The 19,005-nt window shown below is 35.9% G+C and overlaps 1 protein-coding gene across 1 annotated transcript in view; it reads right to left on the reverse strand.

Annotated features, from left to right (window-relative positions):
• LRP1B (LDL receptor related protein 1B) overlaps nucleotides 1-14,412 on the reverse strand; it is a 1,916,825-nt gene extending 1,902,413 nt beyond the window's left edge. The window contains exon 1 of the mRNA XM_082690181.1: nucleotides 13,692-14,412. Coding sequence (XP_082546307.1) covers nucleotides 13,692-13,872 — 181 coding nt within the window. The 5' untranslated portion in view covers nucleotides 13,873-14,412. The remainder of the gene's footprint in view (nucleotides 1-13,691) is intronic.
• Between the last annotated feature and the right edge of the window lie 4,593 nt (nucleotides 14,413-19,005).

Consider the following 19,005-nt stretch of genomic DNA (forward strand, 5'->3'; position numbering starts at 1 on the left):
CACAGACCTGTACCCCTGGGGATAGGAAGATGAAACACAAACTTAAATGCAATCCCATTGGTGTCTCAGCATGAGAATTTGCCTACTCATTAGTATCATATCTCTGACATCTTTGCTTTACTACATTTCTCTTCTCCTTACACACTTTTTAATTTTTCATTCCACATTTTTTTTCTGGAGACAGAGTACAAGGCTAGGCAGAGAGGGAGACAGAGACTCTTAAGCAAGTTCCTCGCTCAGCATGGAGCCCCATGCATGGGGTTCACTCTCACCACCCTGAGATCATGACCCTACCCAAAATCAAAAGTAGATGCTTAGCTGACTGAGCCACCCAGGCACCCCTCACTCCATATTTCAATAATGATGTGTGTGGAACAGCAACACTGTTTTCATCAAATGGCTGTTATTTACCATGTAGAATATTTTTCATGAGGTCCCTGGAGTGCTGAGGCTCACTGAAATCATCCACATAGTATGTTCTCACCATTATTAAGAGAACTTTGTTTCTTTGGTCACTTTCAGTGGCATGTTTCCGCTTCATGTCACAATTGGGTCTAATAGCATTTATTTTCTGTAGGTTCTTTAAGAATTTTCTCTGTATCCACACTCTCCCCCGATTCAGCCTTATGTCTTAAAGGAGAGAGGAAGTTTCAAAGGCACAGATACAGGACACTGTTGAAATTCATTTTTGATATCCTTCTTCCTAAAGCCAAGACCAGTAACCATTACGCACTCCCAATTTCAAGGCATTGTGTTCAGCTCTTTAGGGCCAACTTTTGTTTGCAATGCACCTAATAAAATGTCCACTGTGACCCAGTCCAACCCTATGCTGATCCCTGCAACTGTAGGACTTCACAGTGGGCCACAGACTGTCAGCTTGGGTGTTCAATTCATCAGCTTGTGTTTTTGACCGCTACAATATTATTTCTTTGGTGTGTGTGTGTGTGTGTGTGTGTCTGTATGTGTCTGTGTACGCGTGCGCACGCACACTGCTTTTTATCTTGAGGGTCCATATTTAAAACTAGGCATTGTACATAAAATTCCAGACTCTGGGCCACTCTAAAGCTACTTAAAGGCCTGGTATCCCTTGGCTCACATTCACCCAGGGCCACAATCTGCTCCGTTTAAATATCAGCTGCTCCTTTGGACAGTGTGGGTGTTCTCTAATTTACATGTCACCTGGGGCACCTTCTGACTAGGCTGGGGGCTATATGCATTTCTGTTTGTAAACCTTGCCCTATATCTTGTCCTTCAATTCATAAAGTGCAGTCAGATATGTCTGAGTGCCATTACCTAACATGACGAGCAATGACGTCTAAGCAGCCTTTTCCCTGAGTGGAGATCTCAGAAGGCATAAGCATCCTATTTCTCTCTAGGCAACTACAGAAGAATTGTGGCCTATCATTTGCTCTCACTGGCAGAAGGGAGGGAAAAGGGCAGGATTGTTGCTTCAGGTTCCTTTACAGGATTTCCTGCTTTTTAAGAAAATGTTATTATTGTATACTGAGTTTAAAACTCACATGGTTACTCTCAAGCGAGAGTTTGAGACTTGGCGATAGAGCCATTACTGCTGCATTTCACAGGAAAGAGAGTTTTACTAATCCTCTTTGGCATTCATCTCTAAATCTTGGTGAACTTGAGTAGCTTCAATCTCTGAAAGTTTATTTTTGACTTAAGTGATTTTCTTGCTATTGCTGGATTTTTCAGGTGTCTCGCCAGCTTAACTGTTATCTGAATAAGCTTTGTTTATTTTCCTTGGATCTTTATAGCAGGTTTAAGTCTGTTGCAAGGGGTCACAACATTTCCTGCCCAATGCCTTTTATTCTGAGCATGCAGTCAGTAATTATTTCTCGCTTTACCTAAACTATAAATAACTCCCTTATACCCATTTTGAACTTTTTCCCATAGTACTTTCCTTATGAAAGAAAAAAAAGCCCTTCAGCAGACCTCCGTGTGATGTGAGCAGAGTTCTAGTCAGGGAGCATAAATCATGCCTCATATTCACAAATATACAAGTAACCCTTCCCCTTCCTGCTGTTTTCAATTACTCAGATTAATTTATTTCCAAACTTTTTGGCACCCCTCTGCTAAAGTACAAAGCAAATAAATTTACAGTGAGTCCCAAATTAAATATTAATGCAAAATCTTTCAGCCTCAAATTTCCTTTGGTTCAATCACTCAGAAATTTAATAAAATTTTGGTGTTTATTCCATATTTAACTTATTTCTAGGCAAAATGTTGATTTTACTACTGAAATTCTGGAGCCAAATTATTAAAGGGGATTTTGACAATGGGAATGAAAAATGGACTGAACTTAAAGTCATACACAAATTTGATTTCTGCACATGCATCTAGCCAATGTCTACTAAACCTGCATATAAGCTCTTTACATGACAAATAAATTGGTTAAGATCTTTTGTTTCAATATCTTTTTGTTGTTGTTGTTGTACCTTTAAATGCCTGAGCTTTGGCTCTCTTTATTTTAACTTAATGCCTTTAGTATATATCTTCCTTTCTTTAATCAAAAGATCTATCATGTTTGAAAACTAAGAAAGCAAGTTTTCGTTTTAAACATTCTGTGTAATGATCATGAAACTTTTCCAAGGTAATTTCTCTGAATGAAGTATTTCCTCCACAATGCTGCTGCTAACAACATAAGGTAAATAGTGTCAAAATGTTGATTACTCCCAGGTGCTTTTTTTGACACTAGATGACCTGTATAACTGACAAAGAAACTGAGTGGGAATATTTGGAGAGCTAAATTTGTACTTTGGAATGCAGATTTGAACGTGAAGTTTTAAAACCAATCTCTCACTTTGTGTAAGGTAGATATAAGGAAAGAGAACCAAAAAAGAAAAAGAACAATTGAAAAAAAAAATCAGTCAATGGACTCAAATCCTGAAACAATCTTTAAATAACTTAGGGTGCAGAGTAACTCACTCAGCTTCATACAAACAGTATTTCCTTCAAACACTGTATTTCTTTCTTAATTCTCATGGACCTTCTGGGCTTGGATATTTTTTCCTTTCCCATCAGTTTTATAATACCTTTCTCTCAACTCTTTTTCCTTTCTAGCTTCAACAAGAACTCAATAGACCCAAATGAGTTTGTTTTGTAGCCATAAGCAATCTTTCCCTGAAAATCCAAACTTGTACAATTGTTAAACTGGTGTTTCATTGCTTGTCCTGGTTTCTGTTGTTCAGTTGTTTCTTTCTCTAGTCTATAAATCACACTGAATGGTACATAGTAGTTACTATAACAGTTATTCAATGAATGTGTAGATAAATATAGAATAATCCAAGGGCCCTGACTGACAAAGAGGAATACCCACTAGATCATAAATGCTTACCAGGTTGATTTTCCACCATTTACTGTCACTACCCCCTTCCTTTTTAAGGTTTTCTAGGAATTACCAGGCAGGATAATGAATATAGCCAATAGCAGTATTAACAATTTCTTCCCTTTAATCGAATATGCATTAGTGGGAACTCGACTATCAGCACAAATTCCTCTCAGTCATGCCAAGATTTTGGGGACAATTAAAATAGGTTCTTCCTTGAAAACTCTGAGGATCTCAAGGAAAAAAAAAATTGCACAAATGTATCTTTAGCACATAGGCCAATGCCTATTCCTTCTGCTGTTATATTCATTTAGATTAGTAGAAATAAAAGAAAAAACAATTACTGCCATTTTTACTAAGGCTTAGAATATCACTAAGTGCATTATTTTAATAAACCCCCAAAGAATATTATGAATCTGAGACTACTAATTCCATTTTACAGACATAGTATGGGAAAACATGGGGTAACAGGGAAGACGGTATTAATAATTCTGAAATATAAGGGAAAAGGTAACAAGGCAAGAAATATTGTAGCATCCACATGTGACCCTCACATGCTTTTACACTGAGAAACACATTTCTTGCAAATCAATAAAAGGTGCACAAAAAGGAATGTATTCACTTTTAAATAGCCTTCACTGTTAACCTTTACCTTCAAAGATAATAGTTTGAGTCTGTATTTAAATCCAGATACAGCATTATCCTGAAGTACCAGGCAATAAAATATGTTGCCTGGTACTACATTCAGTATTATAGAAAATCTCCCTAAATTAAAGATATGAGTTCTCCTCTACCTAGTCCTCATCTACATTGCCATCTCCTCATTTAAGTCACCAACATCTCTCTCCAGGACAATTCTGAGAGCCTTTAACTGGATTACTGTATCCCTCTTATTCTCCATTCAGCAGCAATAAGCATGAGCTCTTAAAAATCAAGTTGTGTCATGTCACCTCTGATTAAACATCCCATTGTTGCCTGTTGTAATAATAACAAAACCCAAATGCTTCACCTTGATCTGCATTGTCCTGTGGACCTGTTTATGGCTTTACCATATATATGCCTTTTCCAGCTCATACTCTCTCCTAAACACGCAGAGTTCACTTCAAACACACAAACAGACTTTCTCACTCTAGAATACCAAATTCTTGACTCCCTCTCAAGGGTTTGCATGGAAAGCTTTTCCTTCAGAACTACTCATACGTGTTCCCTCTCTTTCTTTTATCTCAGCAAATAGGTCATCCTTCTCAAAAGGCCTTCTGTGATTATAGCCACCAATTACTTCTCTCAATTACATTACGTTATTTTTTATTTCTTCTTAGAACAAAATATTATTTGTTTGCTTGCTGATTGTTTCCCCCTGCACCAAAATATAAGCTACATCAAACCAGTTGCATTGTCTAACTTGCTCACTTGCCTCATCCCCAACTTCCAGAACAGTACCCAGCACATTATTTGCTGTACTTTGTTGAATGAATAGATATGTAAGTGAATGATCACCAACCACGTGGATTAGGAATCATATGAATTCAGTAGGGAAAAAACTGAAAAAAAATTAAAGCATCTAGAAAATAAAAGGGATTTCTGGTTTTATAGTGAAATATAGGCTATAATATGTTTTCACATACATTATTTTCCTTGCTGTCATGGAAGGTGTAAGGGACACCACTTTGTCTCTTTTATGTAATTGGTTGGAGTGGTTTTCTGGAAAACTCTGGTGGTGTTTTCACGGGCACCCAGATTAAAAGACACATAAAAGAAAACCCCCATGCTTTTTTTTTTTTAATTTAATTTTTTATTTTTTATAAACATATATTTTTATCCCCAGGGGTACAGGTCTGTGAATCACCAGGTTTACACACTTCACAGCACTCACCAAAGCACATACCCTCCCCAATGTCCATAATCCCACCCCCTTCTCCCAAACCCCCTCCCCCCAGCAACCCTCAGTTTGTTTTGTGAGATTAAGAGTCACTTAAGGTTTGTCTCCCTCCCAATCCCATCTTGTTTCATGGATGGAACTAGAGTGTATCATGCTTAGCGAAATAAGTCAAGCAGAGAAAGACAACTATCATATGATCTCCCTGATATGAGGAAGTTGTGATGCAACATGGGGGCTTCAGTGGGTACGAGAAGAATAAATGAAACCCCCATGCTTTTTAGATCATTATGTTTCCTCAGCAGTGAGAGAAAGCAAGAAGAATGGAACAAGTGGTAAGATTTTGGTTCTTACACTATTAAGGATTAATTCCAGAAGACTTGACAATATCCTTCACAAGCGCAAATAGGAAGAAAACATCCTAGTAGGGGCAAGAACTATATCCAAAGACGGACAGATGCAGAATGTTTAAACTCTAAATTCCACCCATTCTTCATGTTAGCCAATGTTGGATTAAATCAACATATTTTCCCCCAAGTAAGATATGTGTCCACTAACATTATGTGTCATCAGCATGGTGTTGGTGAACTACTAGCATTTTGTTAAAATAACAACAAGACAAGGACTCAGCAAAAGGGCCTGAATTCTGAGTTAGTAATTCTATTTATAAATCTTGGGTTTTAAAAAAAAAAAAAAAAAAACAATCCGAGAAATACAAATGCCCAGGAGTCATGATCATAATATTTTCACCTGAAGAGACAAAAATCTCACCCATGAGCTGGCATCGTTATCCCTGTACTTTCAAGAGCTTAATTATGAGAAAATGCCTTAAAAATTAATAGAGTTGAATAAAGTGGAATATTTTAATAAAACACACTTGCTACTTTAACATTTTCATACCAATAAAATATACCATTAAAAGCTTTAGGAAATGCACACAAGGTCTTAGATAATCTAAAAACCAAATCTTTTTTTAAATTTCAGAATACGTATTTTAGCAAAAGTCTGAGATTCCTAATTGCCTCAGTTATTTGGTCTGTATGGATGGAAGTTTCAATAAATCCTTACTGTCAATGCACTCCAGCATCTTTGTCCTTCCTCTCCTTATACAACCTTATTTTTAAAGAAAACAGACCATTCTAAACCCATTTCTGTTATATGCCTTATACCTACAGTTTTTCATACAAATATCTTAAAATACCCTTGGAACACTCAAAGCAAGCAACCACAACTAAATTTCACTTCTCCTCTTCTCCCCCACCCCATTTTTAGCTATCTTTTCTCATTTTAAGAAAAAAGGGCTATGATAACAAATTGTCATTAAAGAAAAACTCAGCGGTAGAAAAATTCTTAAGGAATTATGTATTCATATTTCTAAAGTTAAGCTGTCTTGGAAGTCTTGAAGTATGTCAATGCAATGTAGAAAAGTTAGGAAGGAACGTCCTATTGACTGAAAGAATAAAACAAGAGACGATCTGTGGTACCTTGATCTTACCTAAAGAAGAAACGTATTCTTTCGACTAAAATGAGGTCGTGTTTCAACAATACCTGTCTTTGGTCTGAAGGCTAAGCCAGCCAGGACAATGAGGTGCTTGCATCTCAGGAAGGGATGTCTGACTGTTAATAAGAATGCATTGTGAGATAAAATGTAATGCCGGCATCTTAGCAAGGCAACACGCTCTATCTTCTTCAAGTTTTTTTTTTTTTCTTTTTTCTCTTACTTAATAAAGTTAGAAGAAATCTCATATAAAAACGTTCTTTCTCAACTCGCTTTCTATAAAGGATATAGTTATAATATTAGTCATGTATAAATGGAAACTTTCATACATACATGATTATATCCGAGAAAAATAAGATTAAACAGATGACTGTACAGTAAGAATACATTAATTGAATTGCTTTTCATTCTTTCTACAAGTAAAGACACCTTTGGCAAGTATTGCATATTTATAACTATTTTGAAATATTTGAGAAACCCCAAATATTCCACAAATTCATACAAATATGAAAGCATAATTATTGAACAATAGAAGTAACACAAGCATTATGACCTTCAGCATTAGCTTTTTGCACTGGTGATACTTACAAGAATCTGACCTACTGGGAAATCAACAGCCAATGAATGACTCCATTTATTTAACTATGCTAATGCATTATCTAACCATAACTGGATATCCAATTGTAGACTGAAACTAAGTTAATGTGACTGCATGAGAAAATTATTATACTCACATTTATAAACACACTAAATCCTGTTATCTATTTTATCACTGCAATGATTTCTACTATATATCCTGTGTTGAGAGAAGTCTTAACTTTGAAATAATATTTAGGAATATATTTTAATTTTTAAAAATATTTTCCAAAATGAGAAAAATAAATTCAGTTAATAAAGTCAATAAAGAAAAATAATAAATTTCTAATTACTTTCAATAAAGTAATTATCTGAATATGAATGAATTGAGAGCATATACTTATTTGTATTCAGTATTATTTTAGATTCTTATGCTAAAGCATGATAAAAATATGTATTACTACTAAAATATATTACATTTCTCTGTTATGACAGGAATAACGGCAAAGGTACATATTACTTACTCTACAAGGTATAGAGGGTAACTGTCAGGCATAAGTGTTTTAAGAAAATATATTGTTTTTGTTATTTTTCCACAAAATTCAACTTTAGGCTTTTAATGCAAGATCAGTTCTATTGTTTCACCTCATCTGACTGGCTACTATCTAAAACTTTGATTCCCATTTAGTTACTAGTCAGTTTCATCAATTAGTTTAGTCAGGAAGCTCAGTCAAAATAATTGGGTTTGTATAGAGATAGCCTAAATCAATAGGATGGAGAGAGAGACAGAAACTATATTTTGGTATCACTGAATTCAGAACAGAGCAATAAATAATACATATTTTCTAACTTGGCCTTGTAGTTATGCCAGGGGGGAAATGGGAGGCCACCAAATCATTTATGAGGAGAAAATATAGATCTAAAATTGTGAAGGCAGCTTATAGCAGAAAAACTTCTAATAGAAAAATATATACATAAATTTTGGAGGTCTAAGCTTAATTGTTCTGATGTGTTGCAAAATTTCTTGTAGGCTTCATTCCCCTTTCTATTACATGAAGGGTTCAGATGTACTTGGAGAGATTAAGATTTCATTAAAATGAGAGAGCACAAAATTATGAGAACAGTGATTAAATATTATGGCAAGCACAATACTTTTCAAAAACAAGTGAGGAAGATACACTCATTGGCACATGTGGGTTAGTCCAAAAGTAACTTTTTAAAACTCTAATTTTTTATTTAATATTTAAACAATAGAACCTTCCAACACCCCCAAGGAATTAAGAAGCTCTAAAGATCTCCATCCTTAATAAAACAACTGGAAAATGTCTTCCAGAGCCGGTAGACCATTAGATTTGTGGTTGGTATGTGGCAATTTCATCCCTATGCATCTAGTCAATGGGTTTTTATATAGATTAAATTTGGAGGATATCAGTCCACATGGAAATGTAATTAAAAAAAAAAAAAGATTAAAAAGTATCCCAGTACTTTTTTGTTTGATTAGTTTTATCCTCCCTTCCCCATCAAAAAATAAGCAACAAAAACAAAAACACATTGTTATTTGCACTCTCTGTGCATCAAGGTGGTTTTCGCCATTATTCTTGGATTAAATATGGGGACCCAGATTTCTCATTCTAGGTAGTTTTTGAACTGCCTGGAGTAAATATGATGATTTTCCCGATAGAAGTTTTATCCAGTACGTATTCTGGTTAACTCATTGTAAGAGTACTCAACCTTTCACTTTAGTTTTATTTAGCATTCCAGCCACTAAAAACATTGTTTCAAATTACAAGCATGGAGGGCATCATAATTACAGGTATATCGAAAGCAAATGCATTTAACATTTATACCCTCCACTGTCAGATTTTGTTACAACAAAATATTTGTTACATTGGAAATTCATCATTAGATATTGACTGCATGTTGGGTTTTAGGAGTTTAAAAATAATTGTTAAAATTTTTCCATTTCACATTTTTGTTTTTCAAGGAGGCAATATCACAGAGACAGACATGTATTTTCTGGTATTTGGAAAAATGGAAAGTTTCATATAAAAAAAATCTCTAATTTTCAGGCTAGAATACTGTTTTTAAAGAACATTTGTGCCAGGGCAGCCATTTTAAATAAGATATATATATATAACATTTAAAGAAGATTTTAGATACATATGTTATATAAGATAATATATATTATATATATAGTATACATATAACAGGTTGCATTCGCAGCTAAATTAATTTAATGACATCGTGTTGGTACAATCATGTTTAACTTTTAGCATTAATTCTACTTTCGTTGAATGTACCTATCTAAAATGAAGACAAGTGTTTCCTTTGTACAAGAATTGTTTTGACAGACAGCTACAGAAGATAGAGAAATCTTTCAATACATCTGGTTGGTACTTTCTACTATACAAAATCCCTATTACTAGGAAGGAATTGAAGAAAGGGGAGTGTACATTTCATATAAGATATAAAAATTGATACTAGAATCATAAAAATAAATTGATCATAGTAATATATGGAATGGAGGGAAGATATAGAGATCCCTCACCACTATAATTATTGTAGAAGACCAAATAATGTTCAGTCCAGGTAACTTTAAATGGAGCCTATCTTTATGGTATACCCAAAGCTCTGAAAAGAAAATGACAAGGCAAATAGTAAGAAATCAATGTCCTGGATCCAATACACTTGCAAATTAAAAATTTCTGCATGTCTCCACCATGAATGACAAGTAGTATTTAGAAAGTGTCATATCATGCTTAAGAATATATTCACCATATCACTCATCCCCCCCCCCTTTCTAAGAAGATAGACCTCCTTCAAGCTTCCACTTAAAAAAAATCACTTCCATCTTAATCATTCTCGCATTCTTAACATTTCGGTTTTCTGCAATATTTGCATGTATCTCCCCCCTTTCTTAGAGGTTTAATTATATCCAACCTCACATTGATAGAAGTTTCTTTATATTATCTTTATACTGCAAACATTTTCATAAGATATTTATTATGAAATGAGAAGAAAATAATTATTTTATGAATTATTATTTTCTCTAAAGATACTTTAATCTCTTTAGGAAATATTAATTTGGATTTAGTCTTTTTCTAAATTTGTGATTTTTCCCATTTTTCTTTCCCTCACTTACTCTGCTCACTGCAATTCACATTCTTTCTTCTGTTTTAACACATTGAAATTGTTCTTTGTTTTCCCATTGTCTCCTTCCATTCTTACCAGTTTCAATTTAAGCTTGAGAAAAGATAGAAAGAAGAAATCTCAAAGATTACAGAGACTTCCTCAAAACAAAACTTTTATGTTTGTGGAATACAAAGAAACATGGATTGCAGTTCATTCTTCTTTAAGTAAAGGAAGATTAAAATTTTGACATACACATCATTGCCATTTTTAGATGGTTTTAGAGACATATACATTTAAATGATTATAACAGCATGAACTTGAATTGTTTGAAAATATGTTTCCCCATCTTATCAGACTCAGGAATTTAAATGAGACTAGTTTTGGGCTTCTCAATCCCTTTTATTTTCAGAAAATTTGACAATTTAAAATACACTTCCTTTTAAGTCTTAATCCCTATCAAGCAATACTTTGATATGATATGACATTGTTATATGACACATTGGTTGATCCTAAGTGAATATGATTTATCCTTCACATTTTGCTGTTAAGAGTTACAAAAATGTTTCCTTTTTTTCGATGTGATGAAATCTAATAAGAACTGACATGTACATTAGCTTAACTCTGTATCAAAATCAATATAAAACAAGAAAATATACAACATAGAATTAGAAGGACAAGTGCATGTGTAGATCAAACACAAGCAAATGCCTTAAAGTATTCTTCTGTTTAAAAAAAAAAAAGAATGTTTGAGCTTATGCTCATAAAATTAAAAACAAGGAGCAACACAGGTAGAAGGTAATACAACCATTTCTATCTAGTTCACACAGTTTAAGAAGTCACCCATTACCCAATATATATTTGGAGAACCTGAAAGTGATTTCTCATTTTCTGGCATGAAGCTAGCTCCTGCACCACAAAACACACCTGTGTAATTCACATGCCTATTTTATTCCTCAAGGACAATTGACATAAGCCAGTGCAGAAAGCTACATCTCATTAACCTCTTTCTTGAGTTTATATTCCATTATCATCTGTTTCAGCATTTCACTGAGGAAAGTTTGTCATAATGCAGCAGCACTTTCTTTTTTAACTTTAAACAAGATTTCTCTTTTTATCCCCCCTTTTTTTTTCCCAAATAAGACCCACCCTTTTTACTTTTGATAGATAGGGGGGACAATTTTAGCTCCTTTCTAACAGTTAGGAAAGTTGTGTTAAATATACATAATAGTGGCAAAGTGTTGGTCTACGACTATTTTTACTTGTGCTATCTTATAATAGTACTTTTTTATACTGATATGATGATATATGACACTACTTTAGTTCCAGGAAAAAGTAACAATTCTTTTCCATATGCCCTTTTTAGATCTTAGATGTCCCTGTCCCTCACAGAACTAAATTTGCATCAAATTGTTATCTTTTAAGATATTTAATTTTCTATCTAAGGAGAAAATTGGAGGTCTGTATGTTTACCTTTTTATGATATATATAATTCTCTTCAGGTATTCATTCTAATCATTGCAGTGACAACTCTTTCCCTCATAAATACCTCCAAAATCACTGAGGACTTAGTTCTAGATGAGGTCAAATTTGCAGAGATTGGGCACTTAATCAGAAAAAGCCCAAGAGCAGGAGTCTGCAGTGCCATTATATTCTGCTAGCTCACAGGGCTGAAAAGCTTCATTCTGTTCTTCTGCTCTGGTCCAACTTCAAAGATTCTTCCTAAGAAAGGTTGAGAGCTGATTGTTCCAGATCAAAGACATCATCATTTCAAGTTAGAGCTATGTGCTTCCATTTTATCAGTATAGTTTTCAACTATTCCACACCAACTTCAAGGCAAGTTAAGACAAGTTTAGAAGCTATGTGGTTAGGTGGCAATGGTATGTTTAAAAGATTATCACTCAGTTAATGTCAACTTTTCTAAAGGAACTAATATTAGTCTCACCACTGGTAAAGGAAATGTGTGAGCACATTATAAAGATCATAATCTGGTTGCCAACAGCAGATTGGATAGAAAGACTACAATTCATTCTCCTGTTCTCTCCTATAATGAAGCAATAATTTTTAGTCAATTCATAATTCGCTTCATGTGAACACAGTCACTAAATCTCTCAATGCAACATTTTGCCTATTTACTTGACATTGGGATCCAGGATCCTTTCTATCTTTGTTACTTCTTCTTCTTTTTTTTTTTTTTTTTTTCTAATTAAACATCACTAACCACAACAGCAAACCAAAATATTATCAGTCAATACGAATATATATATTATATATGTATATAAATATGTATATATATAAAGCCTAGATCCATGATACTCCTAATTTTACTCTAGGGAGTTAACCATTCCAATGCCAGCGGCCCAAATATTCATCTACCTCCCCCCTCTTTTTTTTTTTTTTTTTTTTTATTCATGCAACTGTTGTCAAAGATTGTCAAACTTGCACAGGGATTCCTGGGTTTCCAGATCAAAAGTTTACACAATCTAGGTTTATTAACATTCCTACCTCCTCTCTCCTCGGCTCCCCATACACATTCCCATTTAAACTTCTACCATTCATCAGCTATTTTGAAACAAACAAACAAACAAACAATGGCAAAACGCCAATGGTGGTTAAACAACGTCATCTGGTGCCGTGAGCTGTGCCACAGACCTTCAGAATCAAGAAAGTCAAGTTCAAGCAGGTGCCTGAGCCCCAAAGCGCCCTGAAAGCCTAAGCCTCTCCGCTGATGACTGGAATCTCACTTGAGTCTGCCTCAGAAGGGGCTACAGAAACGAAAGGGGCTTGAGTGGGCACTTTCCCCCGTCCACACACCCTGGGTGCAGCAGGTAGGGAAGTTAACCTCGAGCTAACTTGACGGAGCACACACAACGCGGAGAAGCCAAAGCCTGCCAAAGCTAAAAGCTATGAGACTCCGCGCCTAGGGAAGTCTTGGAAAAGCGAATTCTGATTCCAGCATCTGCAGCGCTTGGGTGCGCGGGCAGAAGCGCGCAGTCAAGTCCAAACGGTCCCAGTGGGGGACAAAATAAGGGCTGGTGAATGGCCAAAGGAAAAAGCCTGGTGGGGAGGAGGAAGGAAGCCGAGGGCTCTTGCACCCGGTTCAGAAATCGCCCTCCGCACCTCTCACCCCATCGAGGCCGGAGCACAGTGGCTAGCCAGTCCCGGGGAGCGGGGCCACAAGGACTTAAGTTTCACACTCACTTATCTACAAGCATCGCCCAGCAGGAAAGCCGAGGAAAAAAGGGGACGTCAGGAGGGAGTTATTTCCTTACCTCGGTCTGCTCTCACGGTCAGCACCTGGGCGACAGGCAATAATCCCGAGAGAGTGAGTAAGGCGAGGAGAAACTCGGACATTGTGGTCGCTCGGTAAGGAAGCCTGCGCTGGAGACTGCTCCGCGGCGCCCTCGGCCCGGTGGCGGCGGCGGCTCGGAGCCCCGAATCGAGCAGCGTCATTTACAAATGTCACTGGAAATTCTTCAGCTCAATGAGCCCAGCCAGTCCGCCTTCTCCTGCCTGGAGCAGGATGTGGAAGGTGTACGGATGCGCGCGTGGGGGAGAGAGAGAGTGTGTGTGAGCGCCAGCGAGCCGCTCCTGTGTCTTGACTTTTCAATGCAGGGTACGTCTGATCTTACATCACGCAAAGAGGGGCAGTGAGAGATGCCAGCGGATGGGAATTCACTGATTAATCACCGAATCCACCACACACCCCTTCGTCGTCCACATAAATCACATCTATTACTTAGTAAGAAGCATTTAACACAACAGGAAAATACCACCGCGAACTGAGAGCACCACAAATCACAATTATTTCGGTCTCCTTGAAGGGAAAGTAACTCCAAAGCTGGTTCTGTAGGGATTTGGGTCTTGAGAAGGGGGAGACTTCTGCATTGGGCTGAGCCAGCCAAGCGCCTAGGAAGCTCCGCATTTAACAGCCAGCTCGGAATTATCAGCTACAGCGCTGGGATGCTTCTTTCGGCAAAGCAGATTTGGTCCCTTCCCTCCCCGGAAGCTTCCTTCCCGGTAAGGAAGGACAAGCTAAGTAACTGAGCTTCTCTTAAAAAAAAAAAATGGTTTCATCTGCTCAACACACGTACGCAAAGCTTTTTGAATTGCTCTTTTAACTTTTATGCTGAGTAGCACCTGGGGACAAAGATGCAAAATATAGTGACTCAGCAGAAACAAAACCCAAAACAATCCCCAAAGTCATTACCCCTTGCATAAGAAGGGAAAGTGAATGGAAAGGGGTCCCTACACAGGGAATCAGACAGCAAAGGATTGGCAGTTGGTTTTGTTGGCATGGAGTTCTCTCTTTAAAAGGGTTCCTCAAACCATTTTAAATATGTGTTGAGGATTTTTTTTTACTGTTTTTGCTTTGTTTTTCTTTTTCCACATAGTACAGTTATAGTTTAAAAACTTTCCCAAACCATCTGAGGCATCAACATGAATCAGTGGAATTAAAAAAAAAAAAAAAAAGTTGTTTGTATGACCACTTGAGTTTTTCAATATGATCACTCAAAAACCTAAAACCTAAAATTTTAGTTAGCTATTCAGAAATGGCTAACGAGTTAAAATTCAGAAATCTTAATAGTTGAAGGCTTATTTTTTCCTTGTAACATCCAAAACGCTTGCCTAAGAACTAAGGTTGAAAAATGTTTCATATTTGATATCTTGAAACTTGAAATGGATGTAAGGAAAACTATAAGAAAAGAATAAAACCAAGGAACAGAATGATTGAAAAGCAAAGGAAAGATACCTTAAAGACTGTACTGTTTACTGGTTGAAATAATACAGATGAATGCCAGCACCATGAGCTAGCTGTTTATGAGAGCTGAATTACCCAAAACATATTTGGAGGCTCCTTAGAAGCCATTAAAATTAGACTGGATCAAAGAACACAAAAGGTAACTCTAAAGGAAATTGCCAAGAATATGTGAAATTTGCCATTTTATACTTACACTGTGATTATAAAATGTCCTTTATGTCATTTTTGCCATTAAATTTTAAATTTGATGTTCCCTTGTATATCAAACCATTTAGTGTCTAAAAAGATGACTCCTTGCACCTTTAAAAGTGTATGTTTTCTTTTCTTCTAAAGTTGTTATGTGGGTAATTTCACCTAGTCATTTTTACTTTTCACAAAAAGATATACCATATAGGAAATATAAAAAGGTATTTTTCCTATTTTACTTCATACTAAAAATTCACAAACTTTGGACTGAGTGGCAGGGTTCAAAGAATATGGAGCAACAGTAGAGGAGGAAGGGTAAATTTAGAATGATACTCAAAGTAACAAATATTTCTTTCTCAAGTGTCCACAGACATCTGCATTGCATGAAATATTTATCCTTTCATTGGGATGAAGTAAGGAGGTGTCTTTCTGACATGATCCCATTTGGTCAACTAGGAGGTCAGCTATTAGGAAATCTATATCCACTTAAGTCTTGGCAGTAAAATGAGGAGTGCTCACAAACCATGCTAAGGACATCAAGATTCTGCTTCTTCTACACTATTACCACCAATTACCTCCCATCTCAAAATTGCAAAGTAGAAGAGAAAGTAGCCAGGAACAGAACAACCAAAGACTTACCATGTACTCAAGTTCTATGACGGAAAATCAGTGACTCATTCACTTCTGCGATATATGTGGCAACCCTGAATTCCACTGTCAACTCTTAAAAGGGAAAAGTTACGAAAGATAATCAGAGCAGTGAATACCCAGAAGATTTTGTATTCTAATGTATATTCTAAATATGCTACATTCTAAATATGTAGTGCCTCCTAATAATAAAACTACTAAGTAAATTAGGCAGAGCAACAACCATATGATCTCTTTTACATCATCCGCTTTACTTTTTAAGTGCCCTGAATAGAAGAAAATCAAGGATGCATTGTCTACACATTGTGATCAGAATAACAGCAAAACAAAATTCCGTTTTAGTGATCACCAATCAAACTGCCATATGTGAATGACATATGACTCAAAATTGTGATGTAAGAGTGTGGAAGTTAGCACACACAAAAAAAGTAAGTTCAGCATAACAATGAAAGGTGATGACTCGTATTTAACATCAACTATGAATTATTCTCAATTCTATCTATCAAATAAAATTTGAGGCTTATTTTAGGAATGTAAGTAGATGTTACTAACAAAGACCTAAGTGGTATAAAAACTCTTCATAGTAATTGGATAGAAGAATGGATGCTTAAATATGTTTCAGTGGTCAAGTGGACATTACACATGCATTTAGATGTATGTCAAGCAGATTTTTTAAGACAAAACTTATAATAAGGAATAGTTTCATATCACAAAGTCATAATAATACATAATAAATATATTCAATATTAAGATTAGTAGGTACAGTTATTATTTATAATAGATACATGGTCTAAAACTAAAATAAGGCCAATGTCAAAATAAAATTGTCTCATATCAAATCACTTGCATGTTCTAGTTCTTCACTGAAAATGACCAACTCCGCTCAGTCATTAAGTTTGTGCCTTCAGCTCAGGTCATGATCTTAGTCCTCGGATGGAGCCCCACATGGAGCTTCTCATCACACTCCCTACTCAGCAGAAAGCCTGCTTCTCCCTCTCCCACTCTCCCTGGTTGTGTTCCCTCTCTCACTATGTCTCCCTCTGTCAAATAAATAAATAAAATCTTTAAAAGAAAGAAAGAAAAAGAAAATGACCAACTCATCAAAAGAGATCGTTTTCATGAGAATCTAATGAGGTTGATAAAAGTATAGACCAAATTAGAGTTTTAAAATTAAATATTTTTTCCAGGTTTCGAGTGACCATTGAATATAATGGCCTATAAAAAAAAAAAGAGAAACATAAGTATATTTCTCTATGAAATGCTTTTATTTCCCATCATACATACTTCAGTGAAAACGAAAATTAATAAAGTATATTATTAGTGAGGAGAGAAGAGCAAGAGTCACTGTTCAAATTCTGTTTGTTTCTATGGCCCATTATAATTTCTTCATTCTAATCAGAGTTATTAACACTGACAAGTTAAATAAATTAATTCATCAAACTATAGAATGTTATGAAATCGTTCATTGAGATAAATTAAACAAAGTAGAACCAATCATTCTTACTTTCTGGTCTAAAACAACACACGAATATTAATTATCAGTCAGCAGTAATCTTATACTTCCCAATTAGAGCCATGCTTTGTATACATGTGATCAAACATCAGATTCTATTTCTGCTAACTTTATTATTTTCTTTGTGCTGTTGTTTTGTTTTGTTTTGTTTTGTTTTGTTTTGTTTTTACCATAGATAATAATAAGTCATGCACTACACACCTGAAAGTCATGGTAGGGGGAGGGTGCACGTCTGAACAAACCAAGCCCAACAGTCTGTCTCATGAAGTGATGTGTGTAAAGGAGAGTTGGCCAGAGAACCAGGTTGCTAGGATTTTCTTCAGCTATCATTCCAAGGGCAGCTAGAGTGCTTACCCTGCCTTTCCACACAGAAAAGTTGCCAGGCAGCTGCAGACACAGGATGAGAAGGAAAAGGAAGGCTGGGGGGGCGGGGGGCGGTATACTGAGAACTGTTAAAGAAACATTATTAGTGCTTAAAATCTGAAACAGAGTTACTTACTCTGGACAAAGCCACTAAGAAAAAAGAAATTTCGATTCATTTTATCTCTCAAACTACAGCATTTCAATGCACATTTTTAATTGCTTTCCTTCGAAAGTGAGTTATACCTGTTTCATAGCATGCTGTTTCGACTGAGACCCCGGGATTCAGTCGAGATAAATAAGCTTTGGGCACAACTTTAATTCCTACCATTTGACAAGCATGGGGAAGTATGCATAACTGAGAAGAAAATGAAGTGTGATGCAAGTACTCACTTAAACCTGGAAAGTAAAAATATTTCCAGACAAATTAAGTTTTTCTCTTTGCATAAGCCTCAACTTATCTTTACTGTCATTGTCTATAAACATATTAAGATGTACATATTGCAGTGTAAAGCATAACTGATACTCAACTATAAGGTTCAAAGGATAAATAATAAAAAAGTGTTTACGATTGATTCGATTGTTTTACACGTTCTCTGACTCTTGTTTGACAAACTTTTGACAATAGGAAGGAAAGGAAAGGAAAGGAAAGGAGTTTTTGCTGACTCAGAAAACTTCAATCAGGCAACAGCTGACTTCCAAAATAATAATACAGACTCAAGATACAAGTCCTATGTATCCTATCCTTTTCGGGTACGTTTTTAGAAAGCACTATCAGCAATACTGCAATCCACATATGTGGGGAGCAGGGGGATACAAAAAGACCAAAAGTTCATTAAACCCTTTTCATTCTAATTGTATGGAAATAGCTCTGAGTTTCAGGTTAGTTGCTGGTTACAAGGCTTGTTGATGTCAGTGCCTTTTGACCTGAGGGACATTTGACCTGTATATCTCCATCTCCAGCTGCCAAAAATAGAATTAGTGTTTCATGCTGGGGTTGGCTGTCAGCGGTCCATTATCAGGATGCACTGCACTTGAATGATCCTTGTGGTTTTTTTCAACCTGCAAATATTGATCTCTGCCCTTTCAGTCATCTTTCTGATCCTTAGTTTTAATT

This window comes from Mustela nivalis, assembly GCF_964662115.1.
Source record: "Mustela nivalis genome assembly, chromosome: 11".
Taxonomy (NCBI): domain Eukaryota; kingdom Metazoa; phylum Chordata; class Mammalia; order Carnivora; family Mustelidae; genus Mustela; species Mustela nivalis.